This window comes from Hippocampus bargibanti, linkage group LG17 (genome assembly GCF_051943395.1).
Source record: "Hippocampus bargibanti isolate YZ-2025 linkage group LG17, ASM5194339v1, whole genome shotgun sequence".
In the NCBI taxonomy this organism is placed as follows: Eukaryota; Metazoa; Chordata; class Actinopteri; order Syngnathiformes; family Syngnathidae; genus Hippocampus; species Hippocampus bargibanti.
Genome location: NC_142750.1, coordinates 774,166 through 793,432, shown reverse-complemented (window position 1 = coordinate 793,432; position 19,267 = coordinate 774,166). Strand labels below are relative to the sequence as shown.

Sequence of the window (19,267 nt, the reverse complement as noted above, 5' to 3'; positions counted from 1 at the left end):
ACTCATATAGATAGAAAGCTGGGTAGATAGATAGCTAATATGTTTCCTGACTCAACGAGCTAGCTAGCTAATAGCTATCTAGCTATCTAGATAGCAAGCTAATAGCTAGCTAGATAGCTAATGTTTCCTGACTCAAAGAGCTAGATAGCTATGTAGCTAGCTATCGAGCTAGCTAATAGATAGCTAGCCAAAATCAGAATCCGAAAACCTTTGTTCGTCCCACAATGAGAACGTTGAGTATTTACCATTTTGACGATTAAAGAGGACGTGCATTGAATTTTGACCATAGCTACATTCTTATGTCATTGATTGATCGATTGCTGTAAATTGTATTTCATAAATAATAATAACAATAATGCATTTCATAAAATTACCTGTATATGTTTCATTTCACATGTGATTTCTTCCATGTCACAGGAGCATTTTCCCGTTATTATTATTATTTATTTATTTAAAGGTTATCGTGCCGATTTTATATTTGAGTTAGTGGCGTACACTTCCAGGTTGGGTGAACGCTGACATTCGTAAGCCGGAAATGGAGTAAGCGGAAAAAGAAACAAGAGCTATGTCCTTGTACTAAATTCATCCTGTCTACTTGATATCTAATTTAAAGCAGATTCTTTCCTTAGAGACAGTGTTCAAATACCTGACATGTTTCGGCGTCTACTTCCGCCTTCGTCCGATATGCGCTATGTCCGATTATTTTCTTAAGCAACAGCACCCTCCAGTGGAACCACACGGCGCTACATCATTTCAAGAGCGATCAAACCCAATAGACACCCAAACAAACGAAAACAACCATATTCAACACTCAATGTGACATTAGCCATCGGTAAGGGTGGAAGGCTCTTTGATTAAAACAAGCCTGTCCAAAATGCAAACAATGTCAGGGCGGAAAAAAAGCCTCTTTTCTCGACAACACGCGTGGAGTTAGTTGTGTACTCACCCCACCACGACACCGCTTGTTTGGAAAGCCAAAGTGACTCAAGGAAAAATCGATCCCACGCCGTCCTCAAAGCGTACATCCTTCGTTCCGCCCAAGATGTCCTCGAGTTACGATGTCCCAAGGAGTTACGATCCGTTCGGTGCTCCATCATCCAATCGATAATCCAATATTATACAGCATTGATCGTGACCAGACGTCACGATCCATTTAATGCGTGAAAAAAAGTAAAAAGACACGAAGTAATCCCTGCAAGCAATCACCTGTCTTCATTCGGTGGCTACCAAACATTTGCTCTCATTAAACCACGCCCACTCGCACGTGTTTTAATTACCGGCCCAATTTGCCCTCAAAGTGCCCCTAAAATAACCCAGGATCGATATTTCTATCGCAATTCACTTCAAAGAGGCTCAAAGACTGTGTTCACTTCAACGCGCGATGTCTCACCAGCGAGCGCCGCTGAAACGTGGCCGTGCACGCCACATTTTTCACCTGTTGATGATGAATTATGAGCATTGTTGGATTTTTTTTTTATTAAAAAGAACACGAATACCGAACTTGAACTGAAGAATTAAACTTTTAAAAAGGTTTCGTGACTTTGCCTTCATTGCCTCATTTGGCATTTCGGCAAATACAGTCACCGAGTTACCTGTACATGCCACAAGATGGCGGCAAAATAAACACTTGGCGTTTTTTTGTGGTTATTTTACTATTCGTGGCCTTGAGGCGTTCGATTTCAGTTGAGTGACACTTCCACGCGAACAAACTCGAAACAAAAACCAGCGGCGGGCCGTATATGTCACTCCGAGGCCTTCAGTAGTGCTACGTCTGAATCAATCAGCGGCAAGTGTGCTGTGATATTACTACATGGTCACTAGGGGGTGCTGTTGGCTTGTGACTTGAAAGTATTTTAAGAAATACTGGCAAGAAGTTAGCTAATAGCTAGCCATCTAGATAGTTAGCCAGCCAGCCAAATAGCTATTGCCCGGTATTTTCCTTATGTAGCTCGCTACACATACAGTGCGCTAGTTCTGGCCAGCAGAGAAGGCCTTGCAGGCCCTGACGCCCGCAAAAACAGCAAAAGACAGGAAATGGCGCCGTTTGTATAGAACGTTTATTTCTTGAGAGCAGATGAGCCATACGATGCAGTCACTGCAAGCACACCAACTCACGGCCACAATCACACGCAAAAGTTTCACACAATCAAATCAAAAGCGGCGCAACACAAAACACGCACTCACGTTCGGCTTCCGTCTCACAAAAAAAGTGGACACGTCGCTCTGGTATCCCTTCACATAAGCACAGGCAGGAAATTCACTTTTTTTTAGTTAAATAAAGTCAAATAAGACCTTTTGTTGTCCCTTTTCTACCTCAACCCCAACGTGCCTTCAAAATAAAAGCTGAGAACAAGATATGAAGTTCCCAGTACAACATTTTTAAACCAAGAGTGTTTAACCGAGAGCTGCGATTTTAGCAGATGATTTTCCTTTCTACACGTGGGTGCGGGGTCGCTAGCTAATAGCTATCTATTCGCTATCTATTAGCTAGCAAATAGATAGCTAATAGCTAACAAATAGATAGCTAATAGCTAGCGAATAGATAGCTATGAGTACTTGAGACGTGAAACAAAATGGCGGAATGAACAATGAACATCCCTAAAGATCGTGATAATTAAGATCGAGAACAGATTTGATGTTTTTTTAAATTTCAAAATAAAATGCAAGTAAACTCTCGAAAGGTAGCTGAAGAAGCATAGCCCGCCACAGGAGGTGCTACGATATTTCTACACGGCAGTCATCCAATCCATCACGGTTTGGTTTGGTGATGGCCAAAAAAAAATGTGATAAAATCTTCCACGGAAACACTTTGTTATTTTGTTGTCATCCTAAAATCTCATCTTGATATCTCAACGACAACCTGCTGCAGGCCTCGATCTGCAGGCCTTTGCTCACGTCCATGTCCATATTGTGCTTCTCCAACGTTAGCACGTGTGAGTGGATACGTTCAAGGTGAAAGGTGAAAGGTCAAGCAAATCAACAACGCACACGCGCAACAGCTAGCCATCCTCTCACATACGCGCACACGTACATTTTATTTAGTAGCTAACGGCTCCGGTTTTGCTCAAAACACCAGAAGATCCAAATCTCACACATCACCGGAACGTGGATCATAAGAGCGAGAGCTTCATAATGGTCGGTAGTCGATTAGATATGTAGCACTGTGCTAACGCCGGACATTTTTTTTTTCAGTAGATATAAACTCTCCATGCTTAGAATGTACACGTAGCATCCGATGGATGGGTCACCATCACACTGTTGCTTTTTCAATCGCTAGTAGTTCAAGTCCAACGGCGAAGGACGGAGCCGCTAACCGGGGCAGCCCGGTTACTCCAACATGGCGTCCAACTGGTCGGCCAGGTCGTCGAACATGCTGCCGATGTCGTCCAGGATGCTCACCGTGGGTTTTTGTTCCGAACTGCACACACAGAATGATGTTATGATAGTTAGCTAGCTAGCTAGCTAGATAGATAACTAAACAGATATATTCGATAGCTAGCTAGTTGTCAAATCGATATCTATCAGCTAGCTAGCTATATGATAGCTATCTAGATGGGTATATACATTCAATAGCTAGCGAGCTAGCTACTAGATATAGATTCGACAGCTAGCTATCTATGTAGATAGCTACTTAGATGTGTTTTATAGTTAGCTAACAAGCTAGCTAGCTAATATAGATTTGACAACCAGATAGCTGATAGATAGCTATCAAGATAGATTCAATAGCTAGCTAAGTAGCTAGCTAGCTGCTACATATGGATCTGACCGCTCGCTAGCTGACAGATAGCAAGAACTGCTACTAATTCCGAGCTAAAGAACGACGAAAGGGCTAAAGAAAGTAAGTGTTTTCAGTGGACTTGATGCTATTTTGTGTCTTTGCGCGAGTTGCGCTCTACTCACTCGTCTTGCCGCAATATTTTGTCCTCGACGGCCTGCAGGGCGGCGGCAAGCGACGCGCTGGTTTCCTCCAACTTCTGATGCGCCAAAATGTCCGCGGTTGACGACGCCGGCGTATTCATCCCCGCCGCCGCCGCCGTCGTCCCGCCGTCCACGGATACGCTGCCAATGGAAGAGCGGGGGGGCTTGACCGGCGGGCTGGGAGTGGCGGGGGTCTGAGGAGTCTGCGGCGTCGTGGGCGTGGTAGGCGTCTGCGGGCTACGCGGACTCTGCGCCGACGGGCCGGCGCCGTTGGAATTGGCCAGCGAAGGCGGCGAGCCGCTCCGCCGCGCCAGGCCGGGGTGAAGCTTTGCCGGGGGCGTGGCCGCGGTGGGCGTCGGCAAAGGCGAAGGCGGGCTGCTCACCGGCTGGATCAGTTTGGTGGGTTTGGGCGCCGTGGGGGGCGGGGCGGGTTTGGGCGAGACGGGAGGAGGCACCTTTTTTCCTTCCACTTGAGAAGAAGAAGAAGAAGAAGAAGAAGAAGAAGAAGAAGAAGAGCGGGAGGTCAGCGTGCAAATCTGTTCGAGCCCCCCGGGGGGCTTTCATTAAGGACTCGAGTTCACCGCCTGCTCTCGTTTCGTTCAAAACGAGGACACGAGTCACACAACACAGCACGTGTGCTTCGGACGTCATGCGGAAAACTGCCTTGGGGGGGGCAGGGGGCGGCATCTGTCCTGGACATCCGCATTCACCGCAAACCTAGCTAGATAGCTATTTGCTATCTATTAGCTGTCTATATAGTAGCTATCTAGCTAGAAATTAGCTATCTGGCTGGCTATCTAGCTAGCTAACTTTCTATCTATTTGAGTTGAGTGAATGCTGGCGCGTGTGGCTGCCGCCGCTCACCCGCAGAGAAAAACGATCCTGTGACTATAAAGTGTTCTTGAGAGTTTTGAAATGTATTCTTATTCTCATTCCTTTTGAGGGACTATTTATTTGGACGGGAGCTTTGCCCGCCTCCGATCAAAACCCGAGCAACACCAACTGGACGGGACGCCACATTTGGCCATCCTGTTATGCAAATCATCTGGGCGGGGCTTCAAAATCACCGCGGCCACACCCCCTCCCGCCCCTCATACCTGGACTTCCAGGCGTGCCCGGTCCCGGCAGAGGCACCGTCTTGCTGCAGGCCGACGGCGGGCCGTTCTGCAGGCCTCCTTGCCTCTTGATCTGCGCCACGGCCGGCTTGGGCGACACGGGCGGCTTTGGTTTTTTCAAGGAAGCTTCGTCGCCGCCCGCGGGAACACTTTTTTCCAAAGCGGCAGATGGCGCCTGATCTTGCGCCAGCGGTTGCTCCGTCGCCCCGGCGTCAGAAACGGGGCGACGCTTGACGGCGGCCGTGCCGTTCTGGTAAGCTAGCGGCCGCGCGGTGTCGGGCGACTCGCCCGGCGGGGGGTCTTCCAGGTCGGGGCCCGCGTAGCCCTCCGGTTCTTTGTCGCGGCTTTTGGGTCTGCGTTTGACGGTGGACGACTCCTGGAGGGTGAAGCCCGAGCCGTTGGGGTGGGCCTTGGAGGCGCGGGGGCGGCGCTTGAAGGTGGCCGTGGCTTCCGCGCGGGTGAGGTCTTGTTGGGCGTAGCCGGCGGCGGCGGCGCTCGGCGCGCCCTCGCCGTCGCTCTGCAGACACACACAAAATACACACTAACGGAAAATTCATACATTCGTGGTAAGAGGTCATTTTTTTGTACAGTCAAATCCTGTATTTTGGGTTTCTACTTCTTTCTTTCCTTTTCTCCGTAAATTTGTGAGCAGTGGCAGCCAACCCGGAAGTCAATAGAAAGCTAGCTAGCCAGCTAGGCAACAGATATCTCGCTAGATAGCTAGCCACCTAGGTAGCCATATAGCTAGCTAGCTGGATAGTTAGCTAATACACTGAATGTCACAAAAATAAACAGATAGAAAGCTAGCTAACAATGGAAACAAATAACAATAACAATACATTTCATTTCTAAGCGCCTTTCAAAGCTCATTTTCAATATGTGCCACAGGGCTCTGTTCTAAGCCCCAACAAATAGCGAGATCAGTTAGCTAGCTAGCTAGCGAGACAGACAGATAAGAATCTATTGATAGCTACCTGTCCTTCTCCTCGAGCTTGTCGGCGAATGGTCAAGCTTCCTTCTTCTGCAAAGGGCAGATTTTCCAAACAAGTCCCACTGGCTCCGGGATTCGGATTGGGGGCGGACGAGGTCACGGGGGCGGGGCAGGATTCCGGTTGGGAGATGACGGACAGCGTCGGCTGGTCCCGCCTCGCCGCCGCCACCAGCTCGCTGACGGGCCCGCTGATGGTCCGTCGGCGGTTCACCACTTTGCCGTCCAGGCCGATGGTTTTCCCGCCTGAAAAGTCGACAGATTATTATCATTATTAGTATCATCATCATCATTATTATTATTATTATTATTATTATTATTATCAATATCATTATCATCATCATCATTATCATCATCATTATTATTATTATTATTATTATTATTATGATGATGATGATTATTATTCTAGAACGTCAGCGGGGGTTTTGGCGCCGCCGCGCGAGCACGATAAACGCGCGTCGTACCTGCAGGAAATTCTTTTGCAGGGCCATGGCTTTAGCCCCGCCCCCGATGGAAGACATTTCCAACATGGCGGCGATGCTCCTCACGCTCCCGGCGCTGTTGGTGTCCACGGCGTCCGTTTGGAGCGCAACGCCCGCGTCGCTGGCCCGCCGCGGCTGGCGTTGAGGCACATCCAGCGTCGCCGCCGGCGAGGGGGCGGAGCCTTCCGCCAGGTTGCAGTCGGAGGTGGAAATGGCCGAGCTGGAGCGTTTGGGCGGCGCCGGCGGAGGCCCTTTTTTCTTCTGGCGCAAGGCGATGGACGCCGGCGGCTGGTGGCGAGGAAGCGTTTTGTCCTGGTTGCGGACGGAGTGGCTCCGCCCCACGCGGTGAGTGACCGTGGCGTATTTGCCGCCTTCCGTTCTGGCGTTGGCGCCTTGGCCCATCGCCGGCGCCCGGTCGTCGCCGTCCGCCGCGGCGTGCCGGTTCAGGCTGTCGGCCCGCTTCTTGCGGAGCGCCGAGGGTTCGGCTTCCTCGCCGTCCGCCGCCGGTTGCGCTTCGGGCGGCCGGTTCCGATTCTGTTCCGGAGCGCCGCGGCGGTTCGGCGACGGAGGCGCGTCCCCTTGCGCCGACTGGGGGGACGCCCGACGTTTGGACTGGGGTGAGGACGTGCTCTGGACAGACGAGGCGGAGGACGATGACGCCGTCCTGGTTTTTGTCGGGGTGTGCGGCGGCGTGTAGGGAGGGGCGGGCTGGGAGTGGGCGTGGGCGTGGCCGTGGCGGTGTTTGCCGCTTCTGTGGGAGGCGGAGCTTCCTTGACCGCTTGGCTGCCTCGCGGTCCTCGCCTCCTTCTTGGGCGCTCCGCCGACCCCCGAATTGAAGTCTTCGGGATCCTTGTTGAGAGCGTGCGTTGGTTGAGCGGAATGGCTCATGGCGTTCTGCAGCTCGCTACTCAACTCGCTGTCCTGGAAGGTGCTCATTTTTGCAGACGTCGCATCTAGACACACCAAAAAAAGATTTACACTGACACCTTGGCTTACAAACTTAATTGGTTTCCACACACAGTGTGCAAGGCGAAAAGTGTGTATCCCAAAAATTCATTTCCCATAGGAAACCATTAAAATGAGAATAATCTGTTCCCCCGGTCCCCATAAAACATAATTTTCGACTACATAAGCCTTAAAACTACACAAAATATACCTTATTTTATGTCTAATAAATGTGCTATGGTATTATAATTAAAGAAATAAAGTGTACTATATAATAAAGTGGTTTTATTGACCTTTGTGATGGTCGTTGATGGCTTGATGGAGTGGCCGCTTCCATCAGCTTTAACCACTTGATGAGGAACGTAGTGGCCTTCTTCTTTCACCATTTTGAGGAATTTTCTCTGCTATCATTTTACCTTGTTCCTCATCAATTGTGTTCTGTTTAGCTGGGTTGATAGCTTTTTGCATCAAGTGTACAGATGGCTTTTGTGGGTTATTTGTGGAGCCTGATTGATGGGATATTTTAACCTTGCAGTCAATAGACTATAATAATAATATTATCAATAAAGTTGAAACGAGTCCAAACTCCACTGTTTTCGATCCATTTTCTCACTCTCGCTCTGTTGTCTACCTGTCTCTCTAATGTTTAAACCCCCCCCCCCCTCACTGCTGCGTTCTTGACCAATCACGTGGCTTTAAACTGAGGTATCACCGCGCTTGACTTTGAACCCCCTAGCATGCTAATTTCTCAACAATACGTTTACCTACCATCGGGCGGCGTGCTTTCCACGGACATCGCTTCCTGCTGCTGCGTGAGTGGTGGCGGCTTCTTTCGGAGGGAAGCGCGTCCGTCTGAGTTGCGCTGCATTTCGGCCAGTCGCTTCACTGCTAGCATTAGCTTCTTCTGGTGCCCTACAACGTTCACAGGAAGAGATAGATATTCAAAAACAAATACATACATAAATATGAATAGATGGACAGACAGATTTGATATCTAGCTAGCTATTTAGTTAGCTGGTAGTTACAGATTTGACAACTAGCTAGCTCGATAGATAGCTCGATAACTTGAGAGATTGATAGATAAAATAGCTATAGAGACCTGATATAGATTTGTCAGCTGGCTAGCTACCCGATATAGATTTGACAGCTAGCTGTGTAGCTAGCTAGGTAGAATTAATTGGCTAAATTGAAGTTGCCTAATGAGTTCAAAATTGCGATTTAAATTAACCCTTGAAACAAGCATCTTGCGTTTGTTCCAACCTGGGCAGAATTGTGTTTGTAAATATTAGCTTAGCCTTGAAAATAATCTTAATAAATCCTGAAAAGAGGTTTGGAAAGCATTTATTCAGCGTCTCCTACCCAGTTTCGTAATGCCAATTTCCTGCAGATCCTCCCAAGTGATGTCAGCGATGAAATCGATGTTCTCGTAACCGTTTTGCACCAACACTTGGTGGTACTGACTCAGTCCGACGGCGCACAACCATTCTCCCAGATTGGCCTACGGGATCATCAAACACAGATTGTCTTTTTGCACTTTTAGTCTCCACGATATTTCCAATGTTCTCACAGGTTTGTGTTCAGGGAGCCACTCCGTGACACTCGCTTTGCTAATTTCAGTCGTCGACTTCTTTCGGTGAGCTGCTTTCGTCATTCCAATGGTTGCCACATCCTACAAACACAAAAACACACTTAAAGCGATACGCGCACCGACTTCCATTGACATATAAGGGGGCTACATGGTCCCATAACCGCTAATTCTGGTGGCCGGTTCTGGATTTTGGGACCATCCTACCTTGCCCTCGCCTGGTCCCGGCGCCTCCCCCTTCCTGTTGCTTGCGGCATCATAAGGAGGCGCTTCGTGGAGGGGGCAGCCCGATAGGCTCGATGTCCGAGAAGAACTGGCAGAACCGACTAGCGGACAGCAAGAGAGAGAGAAAAAAAAAAAAAAAAAAACACCGGTTGGGTTCAAGATCGGAAAGCAGCATCAAGCGACAGACGATTCGAAGGGCGGAGCTAAATGACAAATCCTTGATTGCCAATCAGATTTGCCGTTTGATAAGCAACTTGTCAGCCAATGGCTTCCTTACGCCCCGCCCCTAGCCTACGTCACCGGTCGGAGCCATCTGTCTGGAAAAGGCATTGTTCATCGCAAATTGCCCTATTTCCTTACACATTGTTTTATTTTCTCGGACTTCCTGGCAACCATGTCACATTCTGTGCGCCTTTACATGTTTTTTTTTTTTTTTTTTACTTCATGTCGTCATGTGATATTCTGGCCATCTTTACATTGTTTTATTTTCTCGGACTTCCTGTCATCATGTCACATTCTGTCCGTCTTTACATCATTTTATTTTCTCAGACTTCCTGTCATGACGTCACATTCTATCCGTCTACACATCATGTCACATTACATTGTTTTATTTTCTCGACTTCTGGCAACCATGTCACATTCTGTGCGCCTTTACATGTTTTTTTTTTTTTTTTACTTCATGTCGTCATGTGATATTCTGGCCATCTTTACATTGTTTTATTTTCTCGGACTTCCTGTCACGTCACATTCTATCCGTCTACACATTGTTTTATTTTCTCTGACTTCCTGTCCTCCTTGTCACATTCTGTCCATCTTTACATTGTTTTATTTTCTCGGACTTCCTGTCATCATGTCACATTCTGTCCATCTTGACATCGTTGTATTTTCTCAGACTTCCTGTCGTGACGTCACATCCTGTCCGTCTTGATAAAAGCTCTCCCGACCAGCTGCTCTTCTTCTCCCCTGCCTGCCCCTCGGTTCCAGTTCCATTTCGCGCCGTCCCAAAAATGAAATCATCTTTTTGTTTTTACTTTTGATTCCTGCTTCATTAATAATGACCTTAACAAGGATTTATTCATGTTGCTGCGGTTCTATCGACGTATAAAGAAGACACAAAGTGAGTTCTGAAGAGAGGAGACAAATATTACTGCCGCTGCTCAACCTTCTTTCTTGTTGTCCATTCTCTTCACACACCTCCCTCATTTTTCTCGCCACTTACATAACACAGACAATAAATTAATAATAATAATAATAATAATAATAATAATAATACATTTCATTTCTAAGCGCCTTTCAAAACTCTCAAGGTCACTTTACAGTCACAAGATAAAGTTTTTCTGTGGGTGAGCAGCGGCAGCTTAACCCAACCCCAAAGTAACACAAATAGATAGAAAGCTAGCTAGCTAGCCAATGGATAGCAAATAAGTAGCTCATATATAGCCAGACAGCCAACATTCTAGACAGCTTACAGCCAGTCAGCTAGATAGCTAATAGCTAGCTAATGGATAGCAAATAAATAGCGAATAGATAGCCATATAGCCAACGGCTAGCCAGCTACCAGCCAGCTAACGGATAGCAGCAGCGAAATACACCTTTTTTTTCAAGCTAATGAAAAATAACAAATTGACACGCAACATGCCTGTGATCTTGACGGTTATTACCTGAGTGCTGCTCTACAGACTTGGACTGCTCCAGTAAATGTTCCTTGGCTTTAGCAGATTGAGACAAGACTGTGGCGAGAAGCTGTCGTCGTGCGCACACATAAAAACAAAACAAAAAACAGTCAATCATCTGACAATCAACCTTTTATACAAAGACTCCGCCTCAACGCAAAAAAATTGCGCATTACCTTGACCCCTTCGGCCTGGGCATGGAGGATGTGTGCGGTGCTTCCGGCACTCTGACCGCTACCCGATGACCTGACGCTGGTCACACTGCCCGAACTCCCCAAACTGCTGCGATCGCCACCTGCAACACAACCGAACAGACGGAAGAGAAGAACACGGACAAGGACGCGGAGATCGGCTAGACAGAACTCTAGCGAGACAGCTAGCTAGACAGCTAGACAGACAGCTAGCTAGACAGCGAGACAGATAGCTGTCAAATCTATATCGGGTAGCAATCGGCCAAAACAAGGGTATTACGCACAAATGCAAGTATGCAAGACTAAAAAACAGACGCGTTAGCGTTAGCGTGCGCACATTGACTGCTTTAGTGAAGCGATCCCCAACCTCCAGGCCCGAGGACCGGTCCTGAGTCATGGATCATTTGGTGCCAGGCCGCAGAAAAAGAATCCAAAACTTTTCATGACTTGCGTTTTTATTGATTTTGGAATCTGCAATGTTTTATTTTGAAAAGATTTTCACTCTTGACCGCAGGTCAATGAGCGCTCGTCGGTCACGTGATCAGGTTATCGCTAAAATGAAACCCATCATAGGCGGCGATGGTGAGTTGTACTTTTCATGCATTTTGTTTCATGTCACAAGTTACTTCCTGGCCCTCGAGTGGACGTGTAGTCACTCACACCTCACTCGCAGCTGTGGAGTGATTTAGACGTAGCACTACTGAAGGCCTAGCCATGAAATCCATAGCCCTCCACTGGTTGTCATATCATATTACAGTAATACCTCAGCTCACAAACTTAATTGGTTCCCAGAAAGTGTGTGTGAGGTGAAAAGTTCGTCTTCCGAACATCTATTTCCCATAAGAAACCATTCAAATGAGAATAATCCGTTCCCAGGTCCCCATAAAACATAATTTTCTACTAAATAAGCCTTAAAACGACATAAAATATACCTTATTTTTGTAAAATAAATGTGCTATAGTATTGTAATTGAATAAATAAACTCTACTATATATATAATAAAGTGGTTTTATTTACTTTTATGATGGTCGTTGATGTAGTTGCCTCTTGATGATATCCGAGTGAAGTTGACGTGCTTTCTCCGCGATAATAGCCTCATTGTTATATTATATATCATATTGTCTGACATTGAACCGGTCCGTGGGGGGTGAGGGGGGTTGGGGTCCACTGGTTTAGTCGCTAGCCAAGACCAAGTGATCAATGGCGACTCTCCTTGAAAATGCACTAGGCAGCACCGGATGAGGTGGACTGAAGGCGGTCAGTTGAGTGAAGCGCAATGAAAAACCACGCAGTGTTCATGGAGCGCGCATGCACCACACGCCACACTTCCTTTCATACGTACACGCCACAGAGCAAAGCGTACGACTGCCGACCAAAAACATCACGGCGGGCGATTTTCACTAAGCTTGAGATGAAAGGACAACACAAGATGATTTCTCGTGGGGTCAAAGGGTCAAAGAGTATCTGATGACCTTTCAAGAGCGGCGCCATTTTGTTTTTTTAGATGGAAGATTTCCTATTGGATTTTCTTTGTTTGGGAATGGACACCAGATACTGTTTGATGGCTGGTTTAAAGGACAACCGACACCATTTTCTTTTTGTTTCCTAACTGACATCCGAAAAACATTTGATAGCATCTAAAATAGCCAAAACACGCAGAATGATATTTTTAGTCAAAAAATGACTTAAAGTGGCCCAAAAGTGCCACAAAATAAGCTTGGAAACTGGGGAGATTCAGAAAGTCCCGCCCCCTTGTTCGTGATGTCACGTCAGGATACTTCTTCACAAACTGCCTTGCTCCAGAATCAAAACAATGGCTTCAGATTCGGAAAAAGATGCTTTCTTGTTACTCATCCAGTTATGGATATGATTGAAATAGTTTTGAAGAGGAAAGCATAAATCGATGAAAGATGTCCTCCTTCCATATCAATTCGAGCCGTCAATGACACCAAGGTAGCGTCCCAGAAAATGCAGAAGATGGCGCCCAAGCTCCGTTAGAAATGGGCTGATTTGTCTGCTGGGAATTTGTGTCAACTACTATCAAATAGTAGTCTTGGTGCAACACACAACGATTCACCATCACGTTATGTATGTTGTTTTCCTTCTAATTTCGCCATCAACACTGTGTTTTCAGACGAAAAAAGTACCCAAAATGCATTATGTGTAGAAGTCATTTGAAGTGATTTGACAAATTATGGACGCAACGTGTCCAGAGGTGTCGGTTGTCCTTTAAGGGGTCGGAAGAATCGGAGGGCCTAGCGCAGTTACCTGCCACGGGTTTGCGCAGTACCCAGATATCTTCATTGGAGCCTCCGTGGGGCCCGCAGGAGGCGGTGGGGGAACCGTGAGGACTTGCCTCTGAACCACGGCAACCTTCAACACAGGAGACTAGCGTTAGCCGCTAGCCGGGCTCAAATTAGCATGGAGACTGTCGGCTGGATTCGCCGCCTTTTTGCAGAGGTGTTGCGGTGGAATTTTTTTGGGGGGGAACAAATCTCGAGCTTTACGAGTTGTTTTCATTGTCGCTTTGTCTTTTACGACCCCACATGGAACAATATAGCTAGCTAGCTAGCTATTTGCTATCTATTCACTATCTAACTAGCTAGCTGGCTACCTAGATAGCTGTCTATTCGCTATCTATTCGCTATCTAACTAGCTTGCTGGCTACCTAGCTAGCTATCGATTCGCTATCTAACTAGCTAGCTGGCTATTTGCTATCTATCTAGCTGGCTACCTAGCTAGCTATCTATTCGCTATCTAACTAGCTAGCTGGCTACCTAGCTAGTTATCTATTTGCTATCTAACTAGCTAGCTGGCTACCTAGATAGCTGTCTATTTGCTATATATTCGCTATCTAACTAGCTTTCTGGCTACCTAGCTAGCTATCTATTCCCTATCTAACTAGCTAGCTGGCTACCTAGATAGCTGTCTATTCGCTATCTAACTAGCTTGCTGGTTACCTAGCTAGCTATCTATTAGTTATGGATTAGCTAGCTAGCTAACTTTCTATCTATTTGAGTGATGTAAAGTGTCCTTGAGTTTTGTGTGTGTGCCTACATATGAAATACAAAGCGATCCGTATCATGGTCTTTTTTGGTTTTGTTTTTTCATCTCCAACGTAAGTTTTCTGTGCTGTTTTCCCATTGAAATATTTTGAGAAAGAGACTTTCTCAAAAACACACACGTACGCACACACAAAAAAAAAACAGAATATATGAAACATGTCTCAAGCCATAATACATGAAAAAAAAAATCAATAAAGTGATATTTTTTTTTTGCATACGTACACATCTGCCGTGGTGTACGTACAAAGCCATATATAATACAGGCGTGGATGTGTGATTATATATGTGGGCCTTTTCACAATGAGGCTGCTGGAAGTGCATTTGGAGAGCGTCATCAAAGCGTTACAACCGTAACGCTTTTAAAAGCGCATCAAAGCCTTACAACCAACCGTCCCCAAATACTCCCGAATGAATACCCGAATCAATGCTTGCACACGTTTTTGTCTCTTTTAAACACCCCCACTCACAATAAATAAAGAAACAAAAAACACACATAAACTAACAAATAAATAGGTTGATCAATAAACAGCGAATTAGATAGATAAATAAAACACATAAAAATAAATAAATAAAATAAACAAAATATATACACAAATAAAAAAAATACATACAGAAATAAAATAATAAACAAAGTAATACAAAAATAATAAATATAAAAATAAATTAACAGATGGATGGATAGATGTATAAAAAATAATTACATTAGAGAAACAAATTAAATCCAATAAAATACATACAAATACATTAATTACAAAAATACATTCAAATACAAATGAATAAATAAAATACATAAAAATAAATACATAAAATAAACAAAACAAATAAATAAATACAAAATATAAATACATAAATAAAATAATGGATAAAGAAATGAAACAATGAATAAAAATAATAAATACACAAATAAAATAAATAAAAAAACAGATGGATCGGACAGATCGAGACATAAAGAAATTAGTTAAATAAACAAAATAAATACAATAAAATATATAAAAAGAAATTAAAGAAACATAATAAATATATTAAAATAAAAATTTTAAAAATGAATAAATAAATACAATAAATAAAATACATAAGAAAAACAACATGCATAAATAAAATTATAAACTCGCAAATAAAATAATAAATAAATAAATGAAAAATAATAAATAAATAAATACCGTTAACTAAGTAACAAAAAATAGAGTCATAACCGGAGCCTCTCCCATCAGTTTTTGCGCAGTAGGCGAGGGACACCCTGAACGGGTTGCGAGCCATCAACAGGGCACAAAGAGCACAACAACCCTACGACCTTTCGCGCAGACAAACACACCGAGGGACCAGTTTCAAGTATTCCGTTCAACGACGCTCCGTATTTTCACAATGCGGGAAGAAAATGGCAGAAGCCATGCGGGCACGGGCACAACACGCAAACTCCACACGGGAAGACAGAATCAAACCCTCAACCTCTGCAATATGATGCAGATGTGCTTCAGCCGTCAACCAGAAACGCCATTTCATCATTCAATAATACTCGAAATAATCACAATGAGCCAAAGGATGGAAAATGACGACTCGGGATTGGGAAAACAGAAATTGCTCAAACTACTTCATTAACTCATTCACTGCCAGATGTGCTAAATGTGCCAGGGTTTTTGTCATTGTCACTCAAATTCCAGGACCCACAAAATATTGACTTTTAGCACTACATCAACATTCAATACAGTGTTAGAAACTTTAGATTCTCTTCTTTCATCAGAAAAAGCTAATTCTTAAATTGTATAGGTCTGGAGTTATCTAAGCTTGAAATGGGGGCAGCAGTACCAAATACAATGCAATACATCCATATTGGTTGATATAAGAATACATTTCATTTTTAAGCGCCTTTCAAAACTGTCAAGGTCACTTTACAGTCACAGGACAAGTTTTTCTGTGGGTGAGCAATGGCAGCCACACGCGCCAGCGTTCACTCAATCCGGACTAACTCAAATAGATAGAAAGCTACAGAGCTAGCTAATAGATAACTAATAGCTAGCTAGCTAGCTTGATAGCTAATAGATAGCTAGCTTGTTGGCTAGCCAGATAGCTATTTTTTAACTAATATATAATAATAATAATAATAATAATAATAATAATAATAAGTAACCAGCTAGATAACTAGCTAGCTAGTTAATAGATAGCAAACACCGTACATAGCTAGCTAGATGGCTTGCCAGATAGCTATTTTTTAACTAATACATATATAATAATAATAATAATACAAATACATTACATTTTAGCTAGCTAGATAGCCAGCCAGCCAGCTAGCTAGCTAGATAGCGCTTGAATAACAGCTGAAGCTGAAACAAAGCGCTAACATGAACAAAAGGAAATGCTGCCCCTCGTGGAAGGGGAAAAAACACTGCCAGAGGTCTCGCCAGCTCTTTATCGGCACCCCCGCGCAAGAAAAACCAAAACCTGAAAAAAATTCGGGAATGGCAGTGAATGAGTTTCAAAAATAAATAAATAAATGAATAAAAAAGCAAAATGCCGTGCTCTGATATCATGAGTTTCCCCTTTATTAAATGAAAAATTATTGGAATGATTTCAGGTTATGATCAAATTAAATTTGGACTTGACTTGATTTGTGTCGACTCTTCAGTCGTGCCGCTCAGAATGTCCATGAAAATGATGATGATGATGATGATGATGATCATAAAAATGGATTTTGTCATTAGCTATAGCCAATTAGCTTCGACAATATTAGTCCCATTAAAATAATGCTGCAGGGTTTCAATCGTGGAAAATGACAACAGCATCCAAAAAAATTAATTAATTAAAAATAAATAAATAAAAATTAAATAATAAATTAATAAAAATTAAAAAAAAGCAAAGCAAGTTCGTGTGAAAAAGTTGACAAAGAATGATGGACGACAGAAAACTTGAAAGGATGCCTTCTTTTTGAAAAATGGCCGCCATGAGAATGTTTGTAACAATAATAATAATAATAATAAATAACAATAATAATAAATAACAATAATAATAACAAGAATAAATAACAATATTAATAAATAGTAATAATAATTATAATAATAATAATAAATAACAATTATAATAAGTAACAATAATAAATTATAAATAATAATAATAACTAAGAATAATAAATAATAATAATAAATAACAATAACAATAATAATAATTATAATAAAAACAATAATTATAAATAATAATAAAGAATCATAATAATAATAAATAAATACATAAATGAATGAATGAATAAATAAATAAATTAATTAATTAATAAGCGCGGCAATTCACTTTTGGAGCACGTCGTCGTGCAAGACGGGTAGAAAGCATCCTTTGAAGTTTGAATCATAATAATAATAATAATAAGTAATCAAAGTGAAAAGGGGGCGTGTACCTGGGGCAGTGGGTGTGTCTCCCTGTGGGGTTGTCACGGGCGACCTGTTATAGCCAAAGGAAGTGAAAAGTGGAAGCAGTGGCTGATGGGAATGTGGTGGAGGAGGCGGAGGAGGAGGCGGTGGAGGCAGGATATGGATCTGATGGAACGCGGCGTCGTTGCCGTTGACTACCACCTTGGCGGGGGCAACCGTCGCCGCGGCAACCAGCGGTATCTTTTGAAACTGTTGAGTGCAAATGACTGCGCTGGCCAAACCTAGATACAACCACCGTGAACACACGCACGCACGCACGCACACACGCACAACAGCGAACCAGCGCCCACGAAACAAACGACAAAAAGGGGACATAAGAAACATAAGAAAAAAAAGGACAAATTATAAACAAAGAAGGCCCAACGCTTACGACTCAAAACCTTGAAGCCAGAAATGGGGACAAACAAACAAACAGCGGCGCAATTTGGAATGACGTGGAGACGCCACACCGAAAATCGGGAACCGAAAGCGACCTTTGAACCCGCGATTAGAAGAAAAAAGGTCGCGGCTTAGAATTGATGCGGATTTACGTGGGGGCAGAAGATGTGAGACAATCTCTTTTGGTCAATGGATGCTACAGCTTCCTGTTTGCTTTCAACATTTAGCTCGTAGCAGACGTGCACATTTCACAGTGACGGCCCTGATCCATCAGTGAAAAGGACGCTTTGATCCTTTCCTCTTTCATCTAGAACTGCTTCATGTCATAAAGAGGGTACAGAAAGTGCTGAAGAATGAATGACTCTGTGTCTTTTGTGTTGGATTGGGTGTACCTTTATAATAATAATAATAATAATAAATAGGTCACTTTACAGTCACAGGATGTTTTTCTGTGGGTGAGCAGTGGCAGCCACACGCGCCAGGGTTCACTCAACCCGAAATAACTCAAATGAGTAAAAAGATAGCTAATAGATGGCCAATAGATAGCCAGCCAGCTAGCTAGCTAGCCAACAGATAGCAAGCAAGCTAGCTAATCCTTTATTCGTCTGGCAGTGGAGAAATTGACATTTCACAGCAGCAAAGTGATGAAAGGAAGAGGTAACGAAAGAAAGAAGTAGAAAAACAAAATACAGGAGCTGCTGTAAAGGCAGCCACTCTCACGGCGCCATCTTGAAAAAACAAACAAAAACTAAATAACAAATATGACAACACAAAGACACAGAGAGTCATTCATTTTTCAACACTTGCTGTACCCTCTTTGTGACATGAAGCAGTTCTAGATGAAAGAGGAGAGGATCAAAGCGAAAGTTGTGTCACATTATTTGTTATTTTGTTGTTTTCACTTCAAGATGGCGCCGCAAGAGTAGCTGCCTTGACAGCAGCTCCTACATTTTGTTTTTCTACTTCTTCCTTTCCTTTCCTCTTCCTTTCACTGCTGTGAAATGTCAATTTCTCCCCTGCAAGACTAATAAAGGCTAATCCAATCCAATCCGCATGATTAGGCGTTACGAGTCGAGGACAGAATGTGAGCAAACCAAGATGGAGACCAGCACACATCCATATTGACATATTGATTAGCACACGAGGACAAACGACTGGACAAACGACTGGACAAACGGGACAACCGCGTGGACCACCAAAACACATTTAGAAAGCGACACCAGCTGGTGTCAAGTGCCGTGAAATGATGGGATGGATCTGAGCTTGCGTTCGGCTCACCTGGCCGACGG

The 19,267-nt window shown here is 44.0% G+C and overlaps 1 protein-coding gene across 1 annotated transcript in view; it reads right to left on the bottom strand.

The window, feature by feature from the left end:
• Positions 1 to 2,039: 2,039 nt before the first annotated feature.
• caskin1 (CASK interacting protein 1) overlaps positions 2,040 to 19,267 on the bottom strand; it is a 34,114-nt gene continuing 16,886 nt past the window's right edge. Inside the window, exons 11-23 of the mRNA XM_089018626.1 lie at positions 17,567 to 17,821; positions 13,391 to 13,495; positions 11,108 to 11,226; positions 10,920 to 11,001; positions 9,241 to 9,359; positions 9,016 to 9,117; positions 8,808 to 8,946; positions 8,217 to 8,360; positions 6,479 to 7,456; positions 6,008 to 6,267; positions 5,016 to 5,574; positions 3,901 to 4,387; positions 2,040 to 3,418 (exon numbers count right to left, since the gene is read on the bottom strand). Of these exons, the coding sequence (XP_088874752.1) occupies positions 3,328 to 3,418; positions 3,901 to 4,387; positions 5,016 to 5,574; positions 6,008 to 6,267; positions 6,479 to 7,456; positions 8,217 to 8,360; positions 8,808 to 8,946; positions 9,016 to 9,117; positions 9,241 to 9,359; positions 10,920 to 11,001; positions 11,108 to 11,226; positions 13,391 to 13,495; positions 17,567 to 17,821 (3,440 nt within the window). The 3' untranslated portion in view covers positions 2,040 to 3,327. The remainder of the gene's footprint in view (positions 3,419 to 3,900; positions 4,388 to 5,015; positions 5,575 to 6,007; positions 6,268 to 6,478; positions 7,457 to 8,216; positions 8,361 to 8,807; positions 8,947 to 9,015; positions 9,118 to 9,240; positions 9,360 to 10,919; positions 11,002 to 11,107; positions 11,227 to 13,390; positions 13,496 to 17,566; positions 17,822 to 19,267) is intronic.